The sequence below is a fragment of the Drosophila gunungcola genome, chromosome 3R, assembly GCF_025200985.1.
Source record: "Drosophila gunungcola strain Sukarami chromosome 3R, Dgunungcola_SK_2, whole genome shotgun sequence".
Lineage (NCBI taxonomy): Eukaryota > Metazoa > Arthropoda > Insecta > Diptera > Drosophilidae > Drosophila > Drosophila gunungcola.
The window spans coordinates 22,523,808-22,546,949 of record NC_069139.1 but is presented as its reverse complement, the minus strand read 5'-3'; the positions used below and the strand labels follow the sequence as shown (position 1 = coordinate 22,546,949).

General features: G+C 39.3%; 1 protein-coding gene and 1 long non-coding RNA gene across 10 annotated transcripts in view; one reads left to right on the top strand and one right to left on the bottom strand.

Annotated features, from left to right (window-relative positions):
- The window catches only part of LOC128252368 (sodium-coupled monocarboxylate transporter 2), a 36,539-nt gene that overhangs the window by 1,920 nt on the left and 11,477 nt on the right, over positions 1–23,142 (top strand). For 4 of the 7 annotated variants that reach the window (XM_052980056.1, XM_052980047.1, XM_052980071.1 and 1 more), the window contains exon 2: positions 586–655. Coding sequence is in view for 2 of the 7 variants with exons in the window: in XM_052980037.1 (XP_052835997.1) it covers positions 13,364–13,413 (50 nt within the window). In the remaining 5 variants the exon portion in view is untranslated. Of the gene's footprint in view, positions 1–585; positions 656–13,141; positions 13,148–13,348; positions 13,414–23,142 lie in introns of those variants that run through there. The other 3 variants (XM_052980079.1, XM_052980037.1, XM_052980030.1) reach the window with 3 other exon arrangements.
- On the bottom strand, positions 4,523–5,511 carry LOC128252526 (uncharacterized). Of its 3 annotated transcripts, none has more exons than XR_008267316.1 (3): positions 5,388–5,511; positions 5,074–5,242; positions 4,523–5,006 (listed from the first exon to the last, which is right to left on the bottom strand). It is a non-coding gene; the product is annotated as an uncharacterized LOC128252526 (long non-coding RNA). The 3 variants fall into 3 exon arrangements; XR_008267315.1 differs by having other exon boundaries at positions 5,293–5,500; XR_008267314.1 differs by having other exon boundaries at positions 5,302–5,500.

Here is a 23,142-nt window from a genome sequence, read left to right as displayed (position 1 = left end):
TGACATAATTTTTTGTTTTTAAATATCAAAAGAATAATTTTAATACATTCTTTAGAGGTATAGCAAAATAAATCACGCTGTATTTGAAAGACTATTTTTCAAGAAAAATTTTTAATTTTTTTTTTCTTTTGCGTCCTTTTAAGTTTACCTTGATTTGCATTTTCCTATGTCACTGTCATGTCTTTGGCTTTCCCAGTCATTGTTCCTTGTTCTCCTGCTTTGTTTATCGCTTAATGCACTTGAAATGATACAAAGATGTAGGGTATAGAGAAAATCGGAGGGGGCATAATGATATGGCCGAGAGTCGCGTGTGTCGGCCGTTGCCACAAGATTTAAATTCTATTAAAGAGAAACTGGGCAGATAGCCAGCCGCGACTGGCAAAACAAAAAGATAAACGAGTATATAGAATAATCAGCATATGAACGGATTTTAATGTAACAATGATTGCGGATATAAAACATTTTGTTGTGGTGAAACCTCAGCGATTTCTGTGTATTTTTGGATTGGACGAATAAGGCTATAAATATTTTTATGTCGCGCTAATTAAAAAATCAAATTTCTTTCTTTTCGCTATCATGCTAAAGATTCAACGAGACTTAACGGAATTTGCGCTAATTGCCATCGGCGACACTTTTTCCTCGCGATTGACTAAAGGTAAGTGTGAATTGATTTACTTAGAATGGGTTTAAATAAAAACCAGTGAATCAGGTAAAAGTGAATCACTACTATCTAGGGCAACTGGGCGGCAGTCTCCCGCTGTGGATCCAACTATTTATCGGGCTTGGGAAGTGGGGTGCCGTGGGTGCTAAACATGCAAGCCTGCAAACCAGCAAACCTGCAAACCCCCTTTGGCAACACTTTTTGCCAACGCGTTTGTCATGCAATTTTAATCGCAATTGCATTTTTAATTTTCCTCTTCCACCTGACGGCCAGGCAGAAGAAAAGTTCCCTGGCTCGAAGAGAAAAATGTGCTCGGCAGCGGGTAAAAAGGGAAAATAAAAGCAAATAAATATTAAATGCAATACACTCAATACGCAGACAAGCGGACGGACAGACAGGCAGTCAGACAGACAGACAGACAGACAACCGGCAGCGAGCTGGCAAGCAAACTGAGCTGACAGTGGGCAAGGAAGCGGAGGGCAGGAGGAACGCCTGGCGGGCTACTAACACATTGGGATACAGGGAATGCGAGATGGGACAGGATGCGAGCGAGCGAGCAAGCTATGCGTTTGCATTTGCATAAATCTACATTTTAACTATTTTTTATTTTTTTTTTTTTGCTTCCCCCATTGCAAAAGACGCTGGCTTTTAGAGAAAAAGGGAGCAGAGCCGGAGGACTACGAGCGGACTAGGGTAACTTGATAAATATTCGCGCAATGCTGGGCGTGAAATATGCAACGATATTTCTTGTGCAACTACCAATGCCGCTGCCGCTGCGGCGGCAAAAACAACAACTGTCAATCGAGTGGCCGATGGAAATTGGAATCGAAATTGGTTTTATTTTTAGCCAGCTACCCGCTGGCGGCCAACTGACGTTTTTAAATGAGTTGCATCGATTGAAAAGCTCATATGTCAGAATTTGTGACAAACATGACTAATTAAACATGAGCCCGCATCGGACAGATTGTCAAGCTGGTATTAACATTTTATCTTCAATATTAAGGACGCGCATAATACCGAACACTGGGAAAAAATTTGACGGCAATCTAAGAGATTGTATCCCTTTTAAATTAATATATTCATTATACAGATACAACAAAATGACAAAAAAATGTATTCTCTTTCCATGTCCTTTTTTTTGTATACAAAATAACTTAAATCTAAAATTCTAAATAGGTTTATTTTTATTTATTTTTTCGAGTGTAACCACAACGACTCGATGTAACCACATCAACCACAACCTGCGACCGCACGGCAAGCCGAATAATGAAGTCAAATCCTCACAGCACATACAGTCGTAGAGCATATTTCATGAATATTTTATCGAGACGACAGCATTGTTGATGGCAATTTAATGCCGATACTCGAACTTTTTGTTGCCGTTGTTAATTTTTTATATTTCTGTTGACATCCGACAAGCCATGAATGAATGGTGCACATGGTTTTTTTTCTCCTCATCCACCTCGTCCCTCCCTCCGATTTTTTCCATTACTTTTCATGCGATCTTTTCTTACATCGGATTACAATAATTTTACAAAGTAGTCAATTAGCATGACAACAACAGCCCCATTGCGTGTCAAGTGCAAGAGGCGCGAGCTTCACATTGTTTATCCAGTCAAATTCTCAGTTCACTCATTTGCTACATATTTTCACAACATGCAACGTAAATTAAGTAGGCAATATGAAGGTGTAAACCAAATATGATGAAAATGTAACTTATTATTAGCAAAAATAAATTTTAAAAATTCAAACGGGGGTCGATCAAATCTTAACTTTAGTTTGATAATCATTCTGAAAGGATTTATATACAAATTACTTCCGATTATCCTGATTTAAGAAAATCGTTGTCAAAGTTTCTAATATTTAACTTTTAGGACTTTTTTAGGGCCTAATAGCACAGAAACTTTAATTGGCCCAGAGCTGGAGATACGCCTAAGTAATACAATGACCTTTGACCTTAATGTTGAATACAAAAAAAAACAAGAGGGGTTCCTCTGGTTTATTAAAAATCACTATTTTTTATCTTTAGTGGACTGACTTTTTTGTGCGTTTTAGTCAACTCCAAAGATTCCCCAATTTTCCTCCGATATTCACACCAACGATAAAAACTCGTTTAAGGAAAACGACAAGCCGCACAAGTCACGAGTGCCATGAACAGTCCACGCGCCTGCTATCAGGCTGCTTTGCTGCGTACAGTTCTCCTTAGCAATCAGGCAATGGAAAAACAGCACATGACCACTATATCAACTACTCGGAAAACAAACCAAACTCGATTGCCAAACCACGTGACTGAACCGATACCGGTTGCTGAAAGACTCCACGCAAATAATCTGCAAAATGATTTCCAGTCTGAAAATAGCTTTTCCAAGCGCGACAAAAATAACATTTTCTAGCGGCTTTGATGTCAATAGCAGCGCAGCAATGCATTTTGATTTGCAAAATACAGTGTTACGTGCCTTAATTTGCAAAAAAAAAAAAAAACAAGGAAAAAAAATGGGAAAATCCGAGAAGATCAGTTGATTGACTTAAGGCCTTAAATACTTGACATTGACACCTCGCAAGTGGCCTGGTTAAACGAACGAACTGTTTGCTTTTCTTAATTATTTGGCCATTGCAGCCAGTAAACAGTGTTAAGCACACTTAAGCCAGAGGTTCTGAGTCATGTGGATGACTGCAAGGTGTGTTTGCTCTGCTGATGACTGTGTGACTGCGGCTGATTTACTTAATAATTGCAACTGCACTAGGTCTGCCTGCCCAAAAGCCGTCGCAACTTCTGGCACTTTCGGCTGATTAATTGGCATCACATGACGCGACTTAACTATTTTTAAATCGATTTCGGCAAACAACCGTAAGAGGTGTCATAAAAAACGAAAAAAAAAATAACGAGTTCCACTAGAGCGAAACTCTCGCCAGATGCTCGGATACTACCTAGTTTTTCGGCTAATCAATACAGATCGATGGCAGAATTCGCAGACATTTCACAAAAGTTGAATGACTTGCTGGGAGAGTTCGGTTACCTTTGGGCGACTGATTGCAAATGACCCAAATTGGATTTAAGTCGATTAAAAGGAGCCCCAAGTAGCAGCATACATATGCCCCGGCATGCAATCAGAAATCGAATTGCCATCGAACAAACAACCAAAGGAGCAACAGTAAGGAGCCCTGCATGTTGCAAGCAGCATTTATCAATGAAATTCAATAAAAATACATTTTGCATGCCAGTTCGTAGAACCGGCGCACACAAAGGGCGTCCTCGGGCCAAATGCAGCTTACCCGTTCCATTTCGTTTGTTTGTCCGGCTGAAGAAATCGACGAGGCATCAGCAGCGGCATCGACTTTAAAGATCTCACTTGCCTGTAACTTGACCTGCAGCAAGTTCTGTTCTGCACGCCCTGTTCCCCGCAATTGGACAGCCGTGATAAATGTGACAACAACAGGCCAATAGGCGGCATCCAGCTGGGCATCACATCCCATTCGCATTTCGCATCACCGACCATCCCGGTCCAATCCTTTCCAGTTGTGTGCCTGTACACAGGGGAAAAGAATGGTGTTAATATCAGGAATCAAAACTGTACACTGATCAAAATGGAAGCAAACTTCGGCAGCCGAAGCTTATGTACCCTTGCAGCTATTGCAAAATATATGTAATATTCGTTGAAACATCTACATTTTGGTTTAGTTGCGATTATGTTTAAAGACATTGAAACTATGATGATTTTCAGCAAAATTTTTCGATCGTTCCATGACAGATATATAAAAAAATAAAAAATAAAATTTATTTTAAATTAACAAGTAAAAATAATCAAAAAAAATAGAAAAATAAATTTTCATAATTTGGGTACATAATTTAAATATTCCCTTCCTAATAACTAAAACTCAAATCTCTCTTAAAAAAATTGATAGACTGCAAATTTCGTCTTTGTTTCGCCCGGTGTAAAAGGGCGCAGCAAAACGCATGCCTTTCTCCCTTTCCGCTGCTTGTCATTTCAATTCCATTTGGCCAAAGTTGAGATCCAGTCGCTGTGCTTAAGTGCAGGCCCAATTCCAGAGCCAGGTCCGCACCAGCGGGCCATCTTCAACACTATTAACAACCGTCTCTTGGTCGTCGCTGCTCGTATTTCAACTTCTGCCTAATTGTTGTTGGCATGGCGATTGGCGATGGCGATGGTGATGGTGACGGCGACGCGACGCCGCCTGAATATTATTCGCGGCTAATGCGCTCCGGCTATTTGAAGTTGAATCGACGGGCTACGTGCATAAAATTGCGGGGATCTTTTACTCTAATCATAAGCTCGGGCATGGTTCGCATTTTAATTGCAATTCGATTGGGCAAAGTATCGCTGTACTGTGGTTAAAGTTTAAAATGGGTTTTGTAATTTACTTTTATAGTGAATTAAAGACATATCCTTTACCACGAGTTGTTTACATGAAACATGAAATTACACAAACTTTTGGCACCCTTTCGTTAGCTCTGATTGCCACAATCAAAGGAGCGTCTGCAGTTGCATTACTTGCGTTGCAAATCAGTCCAACTCCCCGCCAAACATACACACAGCCGACCAGAAGAGAAATGGAAAAAATCTATAACAAAGTAATCAATGAAAGTTGGATGGGAATAGGGCAAAGTGAACCAAAGTAACCCAGAAGCTCCAGACGGAAGCCGAACCCAGTTTCTTGTGGCTTCCAGTTCTGTTTGCCCAACACGCTAAGCAGGCAGGGAACCAACCTAAAAGTCGAAATCAAATCCGCAGTCCACAGTAACACTCGGAAAAATATGAAATGGAATCTAAGAATTCCCCTTTTGAGCAATAAATTCCTTGCCGATTACAAATTTTATATTTAAAGAAAATAGATTTTCAAGGAAGACTAGATTCCTAGAGAACTTAAGAGAAATGGCAAGCTTAGTATTTTATATTTAAAATTTTTTTTGTTTGGCGCCTTACAATTCTGTCCAACATTCGGGCTTCCCTTTCACCAGCTTCTTCCTTGACGCCACTCGAACAACAAAAACAACGACTGCAGCAATGAAGTGGCAGTGTTGCTGATAGTTTTGTGGCAAACTTTGCTGCGTTGAAAGCCCTCTTCCAGTTATCGGGCTCACATTTTCTTTGCTCTATTTGGCGGGGCCAAAATGATTGCAACTTGCCGCTGGCGACTGATCGAATTGCTTGCCACATGCAACGCCGGACAGACGAAAACCAAAACGGCAAACGAAACCCAACGAAAACGGTGCAAAAAAAAAAGCCGAATGCTGTTTTCAATTTTCCCCTTCCCTTTGGGGGCGGACACGACGTCATTATGTGGCATAATTTTTATTGTTCGCTAGGTTTTCAGAAGGGCGCATGGGGCGTATGTGGAATGTGCACTACACAGAAACATCCTCATATGCTCTCTTCTCATGATAAAGCAATTTAAATGTTTTTTACCAGTGCCAGCATTAAATCACATAAAAATACAAACCAAAAGCAAAACTTTCAGTCGAGTCGGTTTGGCTGCTTTTGCTGCTGACGTCACTGCATTAAAATAGGAAGAGCAGCAACAAAAGCCCGGGGGAACACCTTGAAGTATGCTGCCTGGCCTGCCCTCCAGTTGCACGCAACATGCTCATAAAAATTAGAGCCTCGAGTGCTGAAGCTGAAGCCAAAGCCAAAGCCAAAGGCAGACCCAACCCAGAACTGAACCGTGGTGCTCTTCAAGTTGCATGCAACATCGCTATTTATGAACTCAACAAGCAGGACGTCCTGGGACCGCCCCTTATTTCTTCGCTCACATTCGGATGGGATGTGAGTCCGAATGTGTGCTCTCGACATGGTCCCAAAACATGCTCCATAAATCGCCCCAGATAAATTTGTGTTCTGTTCCTTTGATTTCGTTTTGCTCTCCATGGCCTGTCGTGTCCTGTACTTACGAAAATATCATTATTCCTACATTTAAGAAAGGTATTTCAACTAAATCAATAGGTTTGCAAAGTTGTAGTTAATAATCAATTAGAGCTTGTAGATTTAAAAAGATCCTACAAAAGTCATACGTTTTTAAAACGATTTAATGATTTATTAAAACACTAATTTATATTTCTTCCAAGTTAAACTTACTTGGTATTATATTTTAGGCATTTTTTAAAAAGTATTGACTTTCTTAAAAAAGATAGGAACGAAACACAAACCTCGAAAAAGCCTTACTTTTGAGCCAAGTAATTTTTAAGGCAAAGTAACCATGGTAAACGGAAAAATTAAAGAAAAAGAAAGTGAACCTGGCTTACAAAACCACAGAACATAATTATAACTTTGGGAATTTATCCACAAATAGTAAACCAGTAGTGCCAACATTCGTTTATATCTGTTGACCGACTTTAAAGCGTTAAAATAAACATTACACAGTGAGTAAGCCAGTTGTCAGTTATTTCATTTTTCTGTTAGCACTTGCATATGGAATTGCATTGAATTTCAAAGCCCAGAAGCCTTTTAAGTGTATCGAACTTTCATCTTTCGCCAGCGCTGGCATTTATCAGCGTTGTAAATACAGCAGGCAGGCCAAAATTTTGTTCATGCTCCTTGGCCAGCCAAACGAACGAAACAACCGGCTAACCAGTCGGTAGTAAGCCAACTAGCCAACAAGCCACCGGCAGCCGACCAGTCCCCTTTTATTTATGTCAATCTCAGTCGGCTGTCCGCTGTCCGCTGTCGGCTGTCCGAGGCCCTTGGCCCAAGACCCCGCCCTTTGGCCGGGGATCATAAATCTTGGGACGACGGTAGGCGCTGAAAGTGCATATACAATATAAATAATGAGCGGGTGTGCAAGGACTACGCCCTTTTCCTCACCAGGCATTGTTTCGTATATGCATTTAATTATTTATTTTATGTATATTTATTTTGCAGACTTTTGCGCAGTACTGCGCGAATTCCTTCTCTTTTTTTTTCCTTTGTCGTTTGAACTCGGTTTATTTTGTGCGGTTATTGCTGTTGTTTATTTTACTGTAGCTTTTCATTGATACAAGCTCAAATTAATTACATTCTTAATATGCCCATAATCCCCGGGCGTATGCTAAATGATTTTGTGCAAAATATAATCCGCTTTCAATGCTCAACCAGTTAAATGTTGTCCATGGTCTGTGAACCCAGCTGAACGAGTTGGATTTAGTAGCTATTTGTGATCACGTGCTTTGCAGTTGCAGACGAGTCTAAATATTTAGCGATCATGAGTTAAAATAAATATCAAGACAGCTGCCAGTGCTCTGAGTCAGTGGCATGGGAAGCACCGAAAACAAACTCATATAAAGGAATCACATAATAAGTGTTGAAAATAAACAAATACGTTTTTAGTAGCCCGTGAGTGACAAGCCTTAATGGCGAATAAATATGTCTGGAAAACCCGAATTAAAAAAACACAATATGGTGTAATATTTGAGTAAGCAAATAAACAAAATTTTCAATTTTTATATTTGCCCAGCTCGGAGAAACAAGTCACAGAACACATACATATTTAAATTGAATCGCCATTTGGCTACTCTTTTTGGTCTGTTTCACTATCATTGTGGGAGTCATTAAAAATAATGAATAATGAATGGAAAAATACATTTTCATAGACTGGAGTGGAAAATTGAAACTGTCAGTGTGTGGCAAGAGTGCGTAAACATGCACACCCACTCGGCTGGCTGCTTGAGCCTCAATTAAAGTCTGCAGCGGCAGCGTTTTACCAATTTTTCTCGGCCACATTTGCCACGCATTTTAATTGCTTGTCAGAGGAATGCAGAGAAATGCTGGCCCCTGGAGCTACATCTCTCATTGCTGTTATTGTGGATGAAGCATTTAATTTGCTGCACAGCATGCGCGTGTCACAATAAAAAATCACTCAAGTGCATTGCTCCACTCGACTTCGCCCATCCAACAAATGCACCGCACCACTAAAGTCGGCCAAACGCACTTCGTTAGCCTCGACGGTCCTACGGGGTTTTCAGTGTTTTCACTGTTTTCAGTGTTTCCAGTGTTTTCCATGTTTTCAGGGGTTTCGGGATCGTGTGGTCAGAAGAGCGGTAAACTCAGCTGCCGAGAGCTGTAGAAATGCCAGTGACAATGGCCAGTGTCTGTGAGTGCTCCAAGTGGTTTACTTGTTTGCCTGTCGGTCAATGCAAGTGCAAGTGCAAGTATCTCCATGCCAAACATGAGAACTCAATTTGTTGATAAAAAATAAATAAACACAATAATAGAGATGCGCTGGAACTGGGACTGGGATATACTTTAGCACGGAGAAGATCAGCCATAAAACTCTGGTATCTTTAGGGCTTAAACCAGATATGACAAGATTTTATCACCTGTTGGGTAAGGCGGTTTCTTAAAAACGTGAAAGATAATTCATGGGAAAAGTTGCCTTAATTATATTTGCCTAATTAATCATCGCAATGCCTTGACTGACAGTTAAAATAACAACTCATTTCCAAACTTTAAATAAGTTAATATAGTAGATTTGAAGTTGGCCAAGAGATGTATATATTTTTAAGAATTCAAATAATCATAGTTAATTATATATTTATTTCAGTTAGACATTAGAAGAGAGCTAGATTTTTTTTTAAAACATTTGTTTTGATCCAAATGCGTGCGTACATCTGTAGTGTCAACTTTGTGTTTTGTTTTTTGAAATAATATTTATTTAGCTGTCGCTAAGAAACTTCACCTGTTTCAGTATTTTCTTAGTAATACTTTGTCTTCGTCTGGCGATTCCGATAATTGTGATCACGAGATAACTTTAATTTATAAATTTGTAATGTTCGAAAGGCTTAGGGGAGAAAGAAATGAAAATTTTGAAATGATATAAAAACTAGACTTCCATTTCATAATTAAGCTTGATTGGTTTGCTGTTATTTAGGGTGACGTCTGTGAGTCATGTTATAAGATAGGAGATATTCTGGGGAAAAAACTAATTTGTTTGTTTAGATAATTTACCCGCCAGGTTGGAACTTAAAAATGATTCAAAATTGGGAGGAAATTTTTGGAAAAAAAAAAACCAATTGGCAATCAAGACTAATCAAATGTAATGGTACCAGGAAGCAGACTAATAGACAGGCGGCTAACTGATTTTAATTTGAAAATCACATTATTCAATCGAAACTGAAGCGCCAAATGAATACAATATGGCTGACACACTGGAGTGCATAAAAATAAACATTGGCAGTATCAATTTTTGCTGTTTCGGTATTGTTTTGAGGTGGGTTTTGTATTATCAATTAGTTTCGGCACGCGGAATATTTACAATAGTCGATGTGTGACACTTTACACGCGAAAACACGCAAATGAATGCTGATGGCTGATAGCCGATGGTTCGGAGAGATAGCACCACTCAGGGCACCCAGTTGATTGCTTATTGTTATCGCCACTGGGAAGCTGGTGGGTGGCTGGGTGGGCGGTAGTGCTGACTAACTCCATTATTTTCTGCTAGACTATTTTTGTTTTGAGTTGTTTGTTTCGACTAATTGAAACGATGCCCAGCAGATGATGAAGTGTGTGTTGGACAAATAGATTTAATTTGGCAGACCATTTTGATTACTTTAATTTACTCAGCTAAGCCTAGGTTTTTAATACGGCTCTGAGCGCTTTTATAATTCGAAATCCAATTTAGATCTGCTGGCATACACACAGAAAGCAATCAGAATGTGCAGTCAAATGAACTACAAAAGTATCTCAGATTTGTGCTTTTTGCTGTGCGCTTTTCCATCTGCCCCCGAGGCTAGCAATCAATATTTACCCACTTCAGGCCGACACAGTGCATTCGACATATATATAAACACTAAACAATATTCATTCAATGTGCTGCAATACAGCTAATCGATGGTAATTAGGTGGCTAACAATAAACGCTCCACAATAGCCACATCACAGGGCGGCCTACTAATCATCCAGACACCGGCGAAGACGGCGCCACCATTCGCTAGAATTTAATTAACTCAGCAACGCGGCGCAAAATTAGCATAAATCATTTAATTAAAGGTAAGTGCTGACGAGTGGAAAGCAGGGCGGAGTGCTGCCCGAGATTCAGTAGTCGAGTTGGGGTGTTATAAATGTTTATGTCTCCTGCGAGCACAATCATGTGTTAATTTTTTAATGGAATTTGAGAAATATTTCAAGCTACCGACTTTTGTTGCCACTTTTAGTTAAATGCACGAATTAAATGAATCATAAAGCGAGAGACTAGTTAAACAATCTGAAAAGTGATAATTGAAATGTCTTAATACCGCATTTAAATTGGCATAAAATGGTTTGTAAAATTAAATATGTTTTGAAAATGCAAATGATCCATCGCTTTGCACATCGAAAATTCCTTTTTCTAGCAATTACCCGTGCAGAAAATCACAAAGGCGTAAAGCAGGTATAACAACTACCGAATTCAATGGAGGTTGAATGTTATTGAAGCAAAAAATAAGTGCAACAGCTGCAAAAATTTAACTAAAAACTCAACAATTTGTTGGGGGGAAATTGTTGCCTCAGTCGTTGTCGTTATCGTTATTGTGGTAAATAAATAAAAACCGCACCAAAACTATTGTAATAAAAACATTTTCGTTCGCATTCTTACAATGAGCGCAATTGCAAATTGATTTGTGTGGTTCGGCGAAAATTTCAGCTCTTCTCGCCCTTTTTCAGCTATCGTTTTGTTGGCCATCAAAACAGAAAAGAAAAACAAAAAATAAATAATATTGCACAACACAAAAACAGTGAAAAACAAAATAAAGTATAGCGAAAACAACGACAACAAAAATATGCTGCAATGAATTCGATATTTTCACAAAGCTTATGAATTTTTGATAACGTTTTCCCTGTTGAATATTTAAGCATTAAGCAAACAGCGTTCTCATCACAGGGGCCAAATAAAGCTGATGTTGTTTAAATTAACTTATATTTAATCCGAAACATGCGTGAAATACTGTGTGCAAGCAAATGAGTTAATATTTGCACTGTGTTAGTTGAAGTAAATATTTACAAAGTGGGATTACAAAAATAAGTTTTCCTTAACATTTAACGCTTACATTTTTACTTATTTCATCAATACGAAAGTCTGTTTTTTTTCAAGCTTATTCTGTGTTTCATTCTTCTGTGCACATTTTTGGAAGTTCATTTGAGTATTGCAAACATTCGGGAAGACACAATAATTTTAGAAACCATAATTTTAATTTTATTGACATTAAGAAATGCCAAAAATAAGGAAGAAACTTATTTTTGCACCCTTTTTTGTGACACACTTTTTGAGTGTTAATGAACTTGCTAAGATTTGAGCTCTCGCAGGTTCATACATAAATTAGAACTACAAAAAACCGTTTGGCTCAGCGTAAATTTCAATTAGTTAGCCATGTAAAGAGAGCTAACTTTTTCATCGTTTTGCTTTCAATTTTTGTTTTGCATGGCTAAGCCGGGAAACCTGCAACAGCATCCGCATAAATTTAGCATATTTATAGGCACATAAACCCCCACTCGAAGCCACCCATATATATATACATATATATATATGTATGAACATATACTTGTTGAAAGGGCGTCAGGAGCACCTTTGGCGATTGCCAGCCGACCTGGCCTTGGTGTGAAAAATGAAACATAAATTAAATCTGCTACACCAAATTCAACCCACAATGCCGGGCTTAGGATACTTAAGCGGCGGCCTCTCCTCCTTTTTCACATTATGATTTCAGCCAAATGAAAATTTATGAAGCAGATGGCACAACCTGATGTTAAAGCTAAAACCAAAGCCAGTCGCCGGCGCTGAGGAGAAAAATATGAACTTCAAATTTTGTGGTCTCAAAGTTTTTTGTGGCAAATGAAAATGATGCCTCATTAAATAACCAAGTGGCGGCCGTAAATTACACTTTACATCGCAGTAGCCGAACTCAACAAGCTACAGTTGATCAGAGATGCATATATGTATAAAGTAAAAACTCAGTTAATCATGACTACAGTCGGTGCACAAACCTCCTGGCCGTGCGCCGCATTTAATCCACTTAAAACTAGTAATTAGTTGGCTAGAACGACGACGCAGACTACATCTCTCAAACACAAATGAGTTATGGGCTCCGCTCTGGATCGTTTAGATAAAACTCTGCGCAGCGTCTGTCTGGGAAAAACACTTCCGATTAAGTGCTCTAGGTCGAGGTAACTTCCCACCCACCGAGCGAGGCTATTGGGCTATCACCGCAACTGACGTTGGCTCATTATATGATTTTATTGTCTGGCAAACATTTGTGTCTAGCCCGATTCCGTTTAACCCGATCTACCAGTACAGCAAGGCGCGTTCTGCGGAAAAAAACACCTGGCGAAACAGTCGGCAGCCTGTTATTTGCTTAGGCATTTACTCGTAAATTCAGATCTCTGTCGTATTATAAATAAGGGCACAGGGCCAGAGGCTGCATGCATTCCTTGTGCGATCTTTGGCAAGGTCGGTCATTCAGTTTTGATTTAGTTTTTTAGTAATATTCGGATTTTCCTCGCTCTTTCGACACTTTTTTTACTTTCACGTGAGTAAAACAATATGGAAAACACATTACTGTGGATCGTTTAAACAGCTGTCAGTGGTTTTGTCGTTGACCCATTAAGGGTTTTATACGGCTTCGTTTTTTCGGGTCTTACAGAGTGAAATATTATTTTTAAAATTTATTTTTAAACCGAATCGTATGCCTAGGCAGCTATTATTCTCAGTTGCCTTTTGGCTGTGATCAGAGAATCACAGCTCGATGTTGAGCGCTGTGGAATGTGATTACCCTGCGATGGTACCGTTTGCTGAGTAAGCCACATATGTTAAATCGGGCTAGAGACCTTCGTTTAAGTGCAAGTGTTTCTCCTTTGCGGAAGTTTCGAGTCAATCTGGGCCGCTGGCCTTGCCAACAACACTCTCAAGTTTCCAGACAATGTTCCTAATGAGTTCTCAACAAGTAGACTGGCAGTGGCAAAAGCATAAACTCTATGCAAATTGATTCACTTTCAGGCAACTTCATTTGAGTTCGTTACGTATGCGGCCAGTTGCCGACTCAAGGACCCTGCAGGAGTGTAAGCTGGCTAAGCAAGCTGCCTTAGTTATGACAAAGGACAGCGTTTCGAGCACCCACGCAAAGTAGCAGCACGAGTTGCCTAATAAATGATGTGGCGGCCACAGGAGGCGACTTAAGGGAAACCTCTTAAGATCATGTGCAGTAAGAAAAAAAGGTTTCATAGCTAAATTGTGTATGAGCTAAAACTGCGTCGCTTTTTAATTTCGAGAAATCTGAAAAAAAGATTATTTAAATATGTGACAATATATATACAATTTGGAAGAATTTGCAGTCTAACCAAATAGGTTAGATTAGCTATTTAAAATTGTATTATGCTCTCAGATAAAGTTGAAAAAATAGATTAATTAAATATGTGACAATGAAGAAGATGGTAACAATTTATTTTTGTTATATAGATTTTAGAAGAATTGGCAGTCTAACCAAATAGGTTAGATAAGCTATTTAGAATATTCTTAGATGAAGTTGAAGAAGAAGGTGATAGTTCAATTGTTTTACATGCATTTTAGAAAAATAGGCAGTCTTTTTGGATAAATTAGCTATTTAGAATTGTCGTATAATCTCAGACTTATAATGTACTAGCCGAATATACAAAAAAAAAAACATAGCTTTTTAAAGTAAAAAATATAAAATACTCTTCCTATATTTCAAGTTTTGTATGTTAAAATATTTTTGTTCTTCTGAAAGTTTGTCTATATAATTATGTCTTTGTGATAATTATTAAATCGCTTTTTCGTAGTGTATCTCACACAATGACAAGATGGCAAAATGTTGTAGTTGCTGTAGTTGTTTTAGCTGTTGCTGTCAATCAAGAGAAGTAACATTTTTGCGACATTGTTGCTGGACAAGCTGCTGCCGGGCGAGTTTACTTTGTGTTTTTCGCCATTGTTCCGCTCCCGGTTCGTTTCGTTTCGCTTCGCCAGCGACTCCCTTTTGTCCTGTCTCCGGTTCGCCATGTAATTGCTGTTACACTTTGGGCCAAGTTATTAAGTGAGTGTTATTGTTGCTGCTGCTGGAGGAGCTGTTGTCCCGTTGATGCAACAGCATAATCCAACGATTATGCGGAGTTCGGTCTGGCCAAATGTAAATGAACTCGTGTCCGAGAGCCGGGGAACAAGTTCATTTCCGCCGCTGCTGGCTAATTTTGCGAAGCCTGCTTTTTCGGGAAGGGCAAATTAATTTCGATTTTTGTGAACAGTTCGGGCATGGCCAACTGGCTAACTGGCTGTCCAAAACAATTTGCCAAATTGCCAATTGCAGCATGTGGCAAACTGTTGCAACTGGGCCAACTAATTGCCCTTAATTATGAATGGAGCCGCCTGGCCATACCCCAAACACACAACACACAAAGGATAATCGTTGTCCGCTTGTCAGACATGGCGTATGAGTAATGGCTGTCTAGGTAATAATGCATTATCGATTTTAAGTGTCACCCGATACGAAAAGTGGCATTTACATTGAAGTGCAGACAATAACTAATTGCCCCCCACATCTGGACGCCCCATTGGAATATTTTCCTGTCAATTAGTTCGGTAAAATGTGGACAGAAAGGGCGGGCAGAGGAGCCGAACGAGTCCTATTTATCTGTAAATATCGTTTACATGACTTTAATTGCATATTGATAGTGTTTGCTCAATTGTTTGCCCTTGTATGTTTTATTTGTGTTTGCTTTGAATGGCTAGTGTTTGGTTATAGCAACGCTGGAAATCAATCAATCAAGCGATTCATATATCAATCAATGCGGCACTGCCAACTTTGCCCATTGGCCGTTCCCCTAATCGGGCTTTCAGCTTGTCAAAGTGTTGGCCCTCAGTTGGCTGCAATTTGCGACTCATGAATATTTATGCGCGATATAATTAAATATGCTAATTACAACTGATTGTACGCACAATCATTTGAAATTATAATTCCCAGCAAAGCGATGCGAAGCAAGTTTACTTCTCGCCAACAAAAGCAGCAAGGACAACAGCCAATCCGCCAGGATAACACGCACTGCGAAACTGACAATTTAGCATAAATTCAAATGAAATCAACACAAACGCGGCTACGCAGGAATTTCGTAGAAGGGGGTGTGACTTAGCAACTGTTGCCAGTTTAAATTGCTTTCCAGCGTGGAAAAATTAAGAGCTGTAGGGGTGCTGAGGCGGGGTGAATTAAATAAATTACATTGTTGCCAGTAAAAAGTTGACGCTGCCAGCTAAACAATTTGTGCACTATCAGGGCCACCCACCATCCCGCCGGCAACATGGTCCACTAAAGTGGGGCCCTTGCACATCCTGTAACCTGGCTTTTAATTCTCTACCCGCCCAACTGCCAGTACCAGCCGGATGAACCACGGATAATTTTTTGAGATGCACCTAAGTGAATTTATGTTTTAATAACTAACATTGGCCGTCAAAGATCGAGCTGCTACAGGCCAGGTTTATCCGAGTTAATTGAAAATCCAAAAGGGCAACAGGCAAAGGCCAGAGCATATTTTAGTTTTCTCCTTTTAATTGCACAAACAATGTATTCAGGCTTGCTCTAAGCTTGCTTTAATTTTGCCTTGAAATTGCTCATAAATCTCGAAAGAAATATGTTTTCGTGCTCGCATTACTGGCCTGCATTCATAAATTAAAAACTTAAAACGATACAAATGCAAATAATGCTAATTAGCTAAAAAAAATTCATCTTAATTTATAAGTTAAATTATTTGCTTTTGGCTTGGTTTGTCAGCATAATACTTAAAAGACAAATTTTATTTATTTTAAAGTGAAAGAAGCTAAACAAATATTTTAAGTTTATTTACTACACACGTAAGTGATTTTAAGACAAGGTATATAAGCGACAAATTCCTGAATTAAGCAAAAAGCTTTGAAACTCAACACACAATCAGTCGGCAATTAAAGGACATATTAAAGCTTGTTCGTACAAACATCAATAAATAATTAAAATATGTATTGCCATATGCACACTCATTGCATAAATACTTAATTAACCAGGCTGGACAACAACATTATGTCCCCGACCGGACATAAAGAGCCGGTCACTTGACAAAATCACTAGCACGTGGCCAATAAAGGGGCTCCCTCGATCCCCTGCCTCGTACAAGGTGGAAATAGTTTCCCAGATGGAGATAGCGACTGGGAGGAGGTGCAGCCATAAATATCCATTTGCGGCATTTCCATGGTGACAAAAATGTAGCCAGTCTAATTTATTATCAACAGCCTTTGTGCAAACAAAGAGCCCAAGCAAGCCTTTTAATTTCCACAATCTCGCAGGACGAGATATGAAGAAGTCAGAGGTCCTGGGAACTAACAACTGGTTACTGGACGAGGCAAGAGTATTTCATTAGTTCAATTAGCTGGACAGGTGCTGGCTGGATGTCAAGTGGCAGCTTTTTAAACGATGATTAGTGGCTTTTCGTTTTCGTTTCGTTTCGTTTTGTTTTGTTTTGTTTCGTTCAGGGACCGGACGAAATACAAGACAAATTGTTGTTTGTTTAGCTTCTGACAGAAGCCACTTGAATGCAAATTTATGTGCCCGAAAGGATTCCCTCTGTCGGTCATTAACATTGGCAGGTGGCAGCTGGGGGACAGCTAAACATGTTTTCTGGTCCACTTTTCGAGCAAAGGCCTTTGGGGAAATTAAAAATTTGTTGCATTGGATTAACAGGAAAGTAGAAAAAATGTTTTCATAAACGGTCAAAAGAGAAAACTAATTAAAACTAATGAACTTGAATTACAAAAAGTGCTTGCCATAAAAATGAGATAAAAAATCAATTTGTGTACTGTTATTCAAACATGAAATTAAGTGAAAAATAAACCAGAATTTGTTTCTATTGCAAAAAAGAGAACGGGCAATTTAAAATCAATTTATAATTTGCAGATGATTGCAAATGTGCAAAATATTCTGCGTTGTTTTTTTTTCAAAAAATATTTATTTGCTTTAAAAAAAACAAACTTTTAGAGAGTGCCAGTATAAATCGTTCTTTTGCTTTTGCATATATATGGTATGATTTACCACATTTCCTGTAAAGTACTTTTCATAGCCACAGGTGGTCAGTGGCCATCACAATGAGCTAATGGCCAGGAGTCGGAGGTGTTGGAGAGTGCAAAAAAGGGCTAACAGACATTGCACCCGGAGACTAACTAACCCAATTATTTGTAAAATGCGAGCACAGAAAGTATAACTGAGAAACCAAAATGAAAAGAAACCGCAGCCCATTGTTTTCCCCCACAGCAACAGCAGGTGAAACCAGAGACACAGAGAAAGTTGCCAACGGGGCAAGGGGAATCGAGATGGCAGCGGGAGTACTTCGCACAGCACGCGTAATGAAAACTTTGTTAGGGCACACACCAATGGCGTAGGGAAAGCGAAGAAGAGCGCAAAAAAAAAAAGGGGGAAGGAAAACCAGCTTTTCCTGCCACTGCCGCTTGATGGTGTCGAGTGCTCTGGATGGTGGACATGAAAGTGGCGACAACGGGAAATTAGTTGTGCACGCTCGCAAGTTGCAACGCAAAACCCGAGCATTAGCCGGCTGTCCTAGATGCCCAGCCGCTGGGGTTTGACCACTAAATTGCCGGGATGAAGTCGCCGCTTCAGCCCCGGGCTGATGTTGATCAAATTAACAGCATGTGGCGACTGGCAAGTGCCTGATGACCGCCCGACTGACGCTTTAATGCGCTCCCTTTCCTTCTCGCGCTTCTTTTTGTAGCATACTTTTCAGAGACCAGCAAATTGCTTACGCTGCGGTCAAGGCCTTAAAAGATAATGCACGAAGAAAAATAACACTCTTGATGGCTAATTAATTTGACAGTGTTTACGTGAGATATATAAATTTCAAATAGTTCATACTTTTCTCATCAAATGATAATATAAAAACTAAAACAACAAAAATTTAGTTTTAAAGTTGTTTAATTAATGGAATGTATTCAAAACTTTTCTCATAAATTGACAGTCATTTAACTATTTTAAAAATATAAACAAATTAAAAAATAGAACAGATATCAAAGTTAAGTCCGTTTAGAAAAAAAATTTTACTAAACAGTTTAAGAAATATCTAAAATATTGATTAAAGCTCTTTTTTCAATTTTAAAATTTAATTTTATTAAGTTATTGTCTTCATATTGCTTATCTTAACTAATCTTAACTATCTTAACTAATTAAAATGGTCAAAACGATTTCGTGCGTATATTTAAAAGTTTAAACAACAATTTACGGACAATATCCTTCCTTTTTTCCCTCTGTGTTTTTGAAAAGAAGCCTGCCTAATTGTTTGGCAGGACAACTTGTAACGCGGAAACTTTTGCTTTACTTCACGTCTGAAATGCGACAGGTCCACAATGACAGGCAACAACAAGTTGCAATTGTCACTTTAGTTGAAACTTCGCGAATTTAACAAAGTATATTTTTTCTTTACTTGATTTTTATTTTTTTTCCTCTTTTGCTAAGGCTACAAAATTTTGCCAAAGTCATGCTGGAAATAAATTACAAAAATGTCCGCGGAAAATTATGTTTCGGAAGGGCGAGTGTAAGGAAGAGAATTTGATTCCTTCGCCGGCCAAGCACCACTCGTTATAAATGATCGCAATTGAAAGTTTAACCCCATCCAGGGCTAGTTGAGAAATTGACATTATTTTCTGTTGGCAACAACAGTCAGCGAACGATAAATAAGAGGCAACTTAAGTCGAGTATTTATTTTTCGGGCATCGTTTGATAAATGACTTTGACCTGGCCAAAACTGCAGGAAGCGGTATGGAGTGGGGAGGCAACCGCACATGGGCGCGGCAGCCACGCCCCCAATGACTTTTCTCATTAAGCCCGGCCAAGGCGAACGTGGTCGAAAAGAAATCAAACTAAAGTTTTGCACAAAATTCTTGGGTTGCCGGTCCATTGGGACGAGTACATGTGTAAAGCGTCGAGCGGTTAAAGCTAAACAAACAATTGCCAAATGCAATCGAGTTGGTTTTTGGCCCCTGAGGGGATTGTCGAGTGGGTGGTTGGGTGACTGGGTGGGTGGTTGGGTAAACGATTGGACGAAAAACAGTCGGGAACAGTTGCATGTCGGCAAATGGCAGGAAGAAGTTTGCCAACCGCATGCTTCAACTTCAATTTGCTGGAAGGATTGTTACGGGGAACTCGGATCGCTGCTTACAGCTTGACTCGTATTTCATTACTCGAACTGGTATTAAGTGGCAAACTTTTGTATTTAACAACTTTTAGCAGCCGAGCAGCAAAAATGAAGAAGATGAACCGACCAAAGTTTGCCAGCGCTAAACCAACGTAAAACAAAAAATAAAGCGCAGGACGAATAACAAAAAGTAAGTTGCAGTCACTTGACTTAACTGCAATTCTCTCAAAATGCACTTGTCAAAATACTATCAAATAGGATTTAATATTAAAATCGATAATGGTATAATATTGTTATTCGTTGGAAATCTATTTTTAAAACGTTAATTTAAAATAATGTAAATCTATAAAAATGTTGTGTATAATTTAGTTTATATGGTTTTCGAGTGTAACAGAGAGAAGACAAGTTTTGAAAATGAATGACAGTCGAACAGTTTGTCTTAAAATATACAATTGACAAGAACATATGGCCATAAAACGGAGGCAGCTCAAAACGCGCAAAGATTCCCGAAATGGGGACAACATTTTCCACTTTGCATTGCCGCGAAAATTGCATCCCCAGACCGGGAAATCTGTCAAATAAAAGTTTGATTGGCACACCCTCCAGCTGACTTTGCAAGTGCATTAATTAGCAAATGCACCAAAGAACTGAACAAACTTTCGAGCATTGCCATTAAATGCATGCAACTTTGTGGCATCGGCACCCCACGCATAAACTCATCTGAAGTGGGGCATAAATTGAGTGCCTAGTGCATATGTGCAACTATGTAGTGTAATTTCCCCGGTATTACCATAATTATCCGTGCCATTCCTGCCACATCTGCTGCTACTGATGCCCATCCACACGCTGATAAGCCTCGGGAAGGCGGCCACTCCTTAATGCCAGGTCATGCAAGGTAGCGAAAAAGCGAAAGTTTTTCATACGTTCTGCGTTAGCGAAGGGCGGAAAAACAGCCACCCCCCATTTGTTGGCCGTTGGCCAATGTCGAGGCTGCACTTTGGCTAAATTTCATTTTCAATTTGTCAGCTGGCGGGGTACTGCAGGCCATTAAACGGCAAATTAAGTTCAGCTCGGGCTTTTATTTTATTTGCCATTCCGAGTGGCGCTTGCAATTTTTGCATTTTTTTTTTTTTTTGCACTTTTCCATTATCCCCGGCAAATGTGTTTTTGATATGCATTTCATTGTCTGACGATTCTGGCGCATTATCGTGGCAGATTTTCGGCATTGGCCAACTAGAGAAATATGCTGAATATTTCATGAGTGTCATAAATTTCGACCCGCCTCGACGAAGGGAGAAGTTAAGTCGAGCGCTTACGCGGGCTTCAGTTTTGCCAGCTTTTTCGGCTTTTTATTTTTAATAACTTTCCATTGTGGCTGTCAGTGACAGGCAACACAAACACACGTGCTTCTTTCTGCCAGGATTCAGGACGCAGGACTTGGGACTCGGGACATGTCAACGGTTCGTTGTTGCTTTTGTCGCTCCTTCAAGCTGCTTTATAATTTATGATGCTTGGCATCGAAGACTCCTTTAAGCACACACAGCACAAACGCAGACACACACACACACACACACACACACACACACTCGGCCGCCCACACACATGTCGCCAACTTTTGTATAATTTTTCAAAAAACTGCATGAATATTAACTGCAAGTGGCAGAATATGGCGACAGCATCCTGCCACCGAAATTCTGGGCCCATCTTGGCTTCCACTTTTATTGTGTGTGCCGGGCGAAAGTTTCAAGTGCCAGCTTGATCCGGAAGGGGCGGCGGCCACGCCCTACTAACTTATGCATACGTGTAGCTTAGTCTCCCTGCCGCCCCCTTCCGCTTCACTATTACCTTCTCTCGTCCTTTTTTCGGTGGGGATTTTACATACATATTTGATGCAAATGTTCGCAAATTGTCGTCGCTGTCTATTGGACATTTTGTGGCCACATTCGTTTTGCTCGCATATCAAACAAAAGGGGTAGATTACACTTAGGGCAAAACCAACAAGACTAGAGAAAGCTTTTTTTTTAGATTTAAGAAATTACTTTAAAAAATTATTATTTATATGTACATTTTATAAGGTGAACGGATTCTAACTTGTTTTTCAAAATAAATACTTATGACATCTTAAGAATATTTTTTACACAATATAAGTATATTCTTTAAGCCACAGCAATTTAAAAATAGCAACAACTTCAATTATTCACATATAAAAAAAATATTTAGCTTAACCAATTATTATATGTATATTTATATATATTAAATATATATATTTTTATTTTCCCAACACTCATTATTAACAAAATTAAATTTGTAATTTGCAATTAGAAGGACTTAAAATATTCAAAGTGTTTTCCAGAATTTCTCATCCTTTAAAGATATTCCTTATGCACTTCTAAACGCTTAAGTTGAGGGCAGGTGGCACTCTCGTGTGGATCACGGATAATTTGCTTAAGCTCAGCAAGCAGAAAATAACGTTTTGCACACATAGCTAGCACGCACAATGCCACAGACTCTTGGAACTGTCCACTTTGAGTCCTGGCTCCTGTCTTTTGTCCCCCGGCTTATCACTTGGCCAAAAAAGCGAAAGGACAAAGATGAGGGAGCTGGATCCAGCCAGGATCCTGCTGCTGCGGCTGTCAGACAAGTGACACGGCAGCTGTGCTTTAAACAAAGCTAAGCTCGAGTAAAAACAACATGACTAATAGTTTTGACAGTGCCAGGCAAAACAAAAGCCAGACAGCATGTCAGATAAAAGCCAAAGCGATGGCAAATGACGGGGCTCGCAGGAGGGCGAAACTGCATGCTAAATGTTGTCAATTAGTTGACCAGCCGAAAACGAACGACCGAATGACTTGGCAAGTCCACTCAAAAACAGTTGACCAGTTAATGACCCTTTCCTATGCGGCGTATGCGCAATGTCAAACTGCCAGAGGCAATAGTCATCTTTGCACAAATGATCAATTATTGTTAATCATGTGAATCGTGTGGCAATTTCGAGGGCGGTGTAAAAGTATCTGTGACTTGCAAATCTATTGGGTTTAATCTTAGACTATCACACAGTTTCTCGAGAAATCTGATATTTAACATAGACAAACTACATTTCAATACTGTCCATCCAGCTGTCAATTAATTTTAATAATATTGATAAAGAAAGGGAATTTATGACTTGCGCTTTTCTTACCAAGCTTTCTATTTTGGTAAAACATAAATAAAACTTTGATTAAATTCTCAAAAAGTTTAGTTTCTCTGCAATTTTAACATAGCGAACACAAAAACTAATGAAGCATTAGTTTCAATTATTCTCCCCTCTTGTCTTTGTAACTTTCTCTAGCCCTGACCCCTTTGAAGTTTTAACACC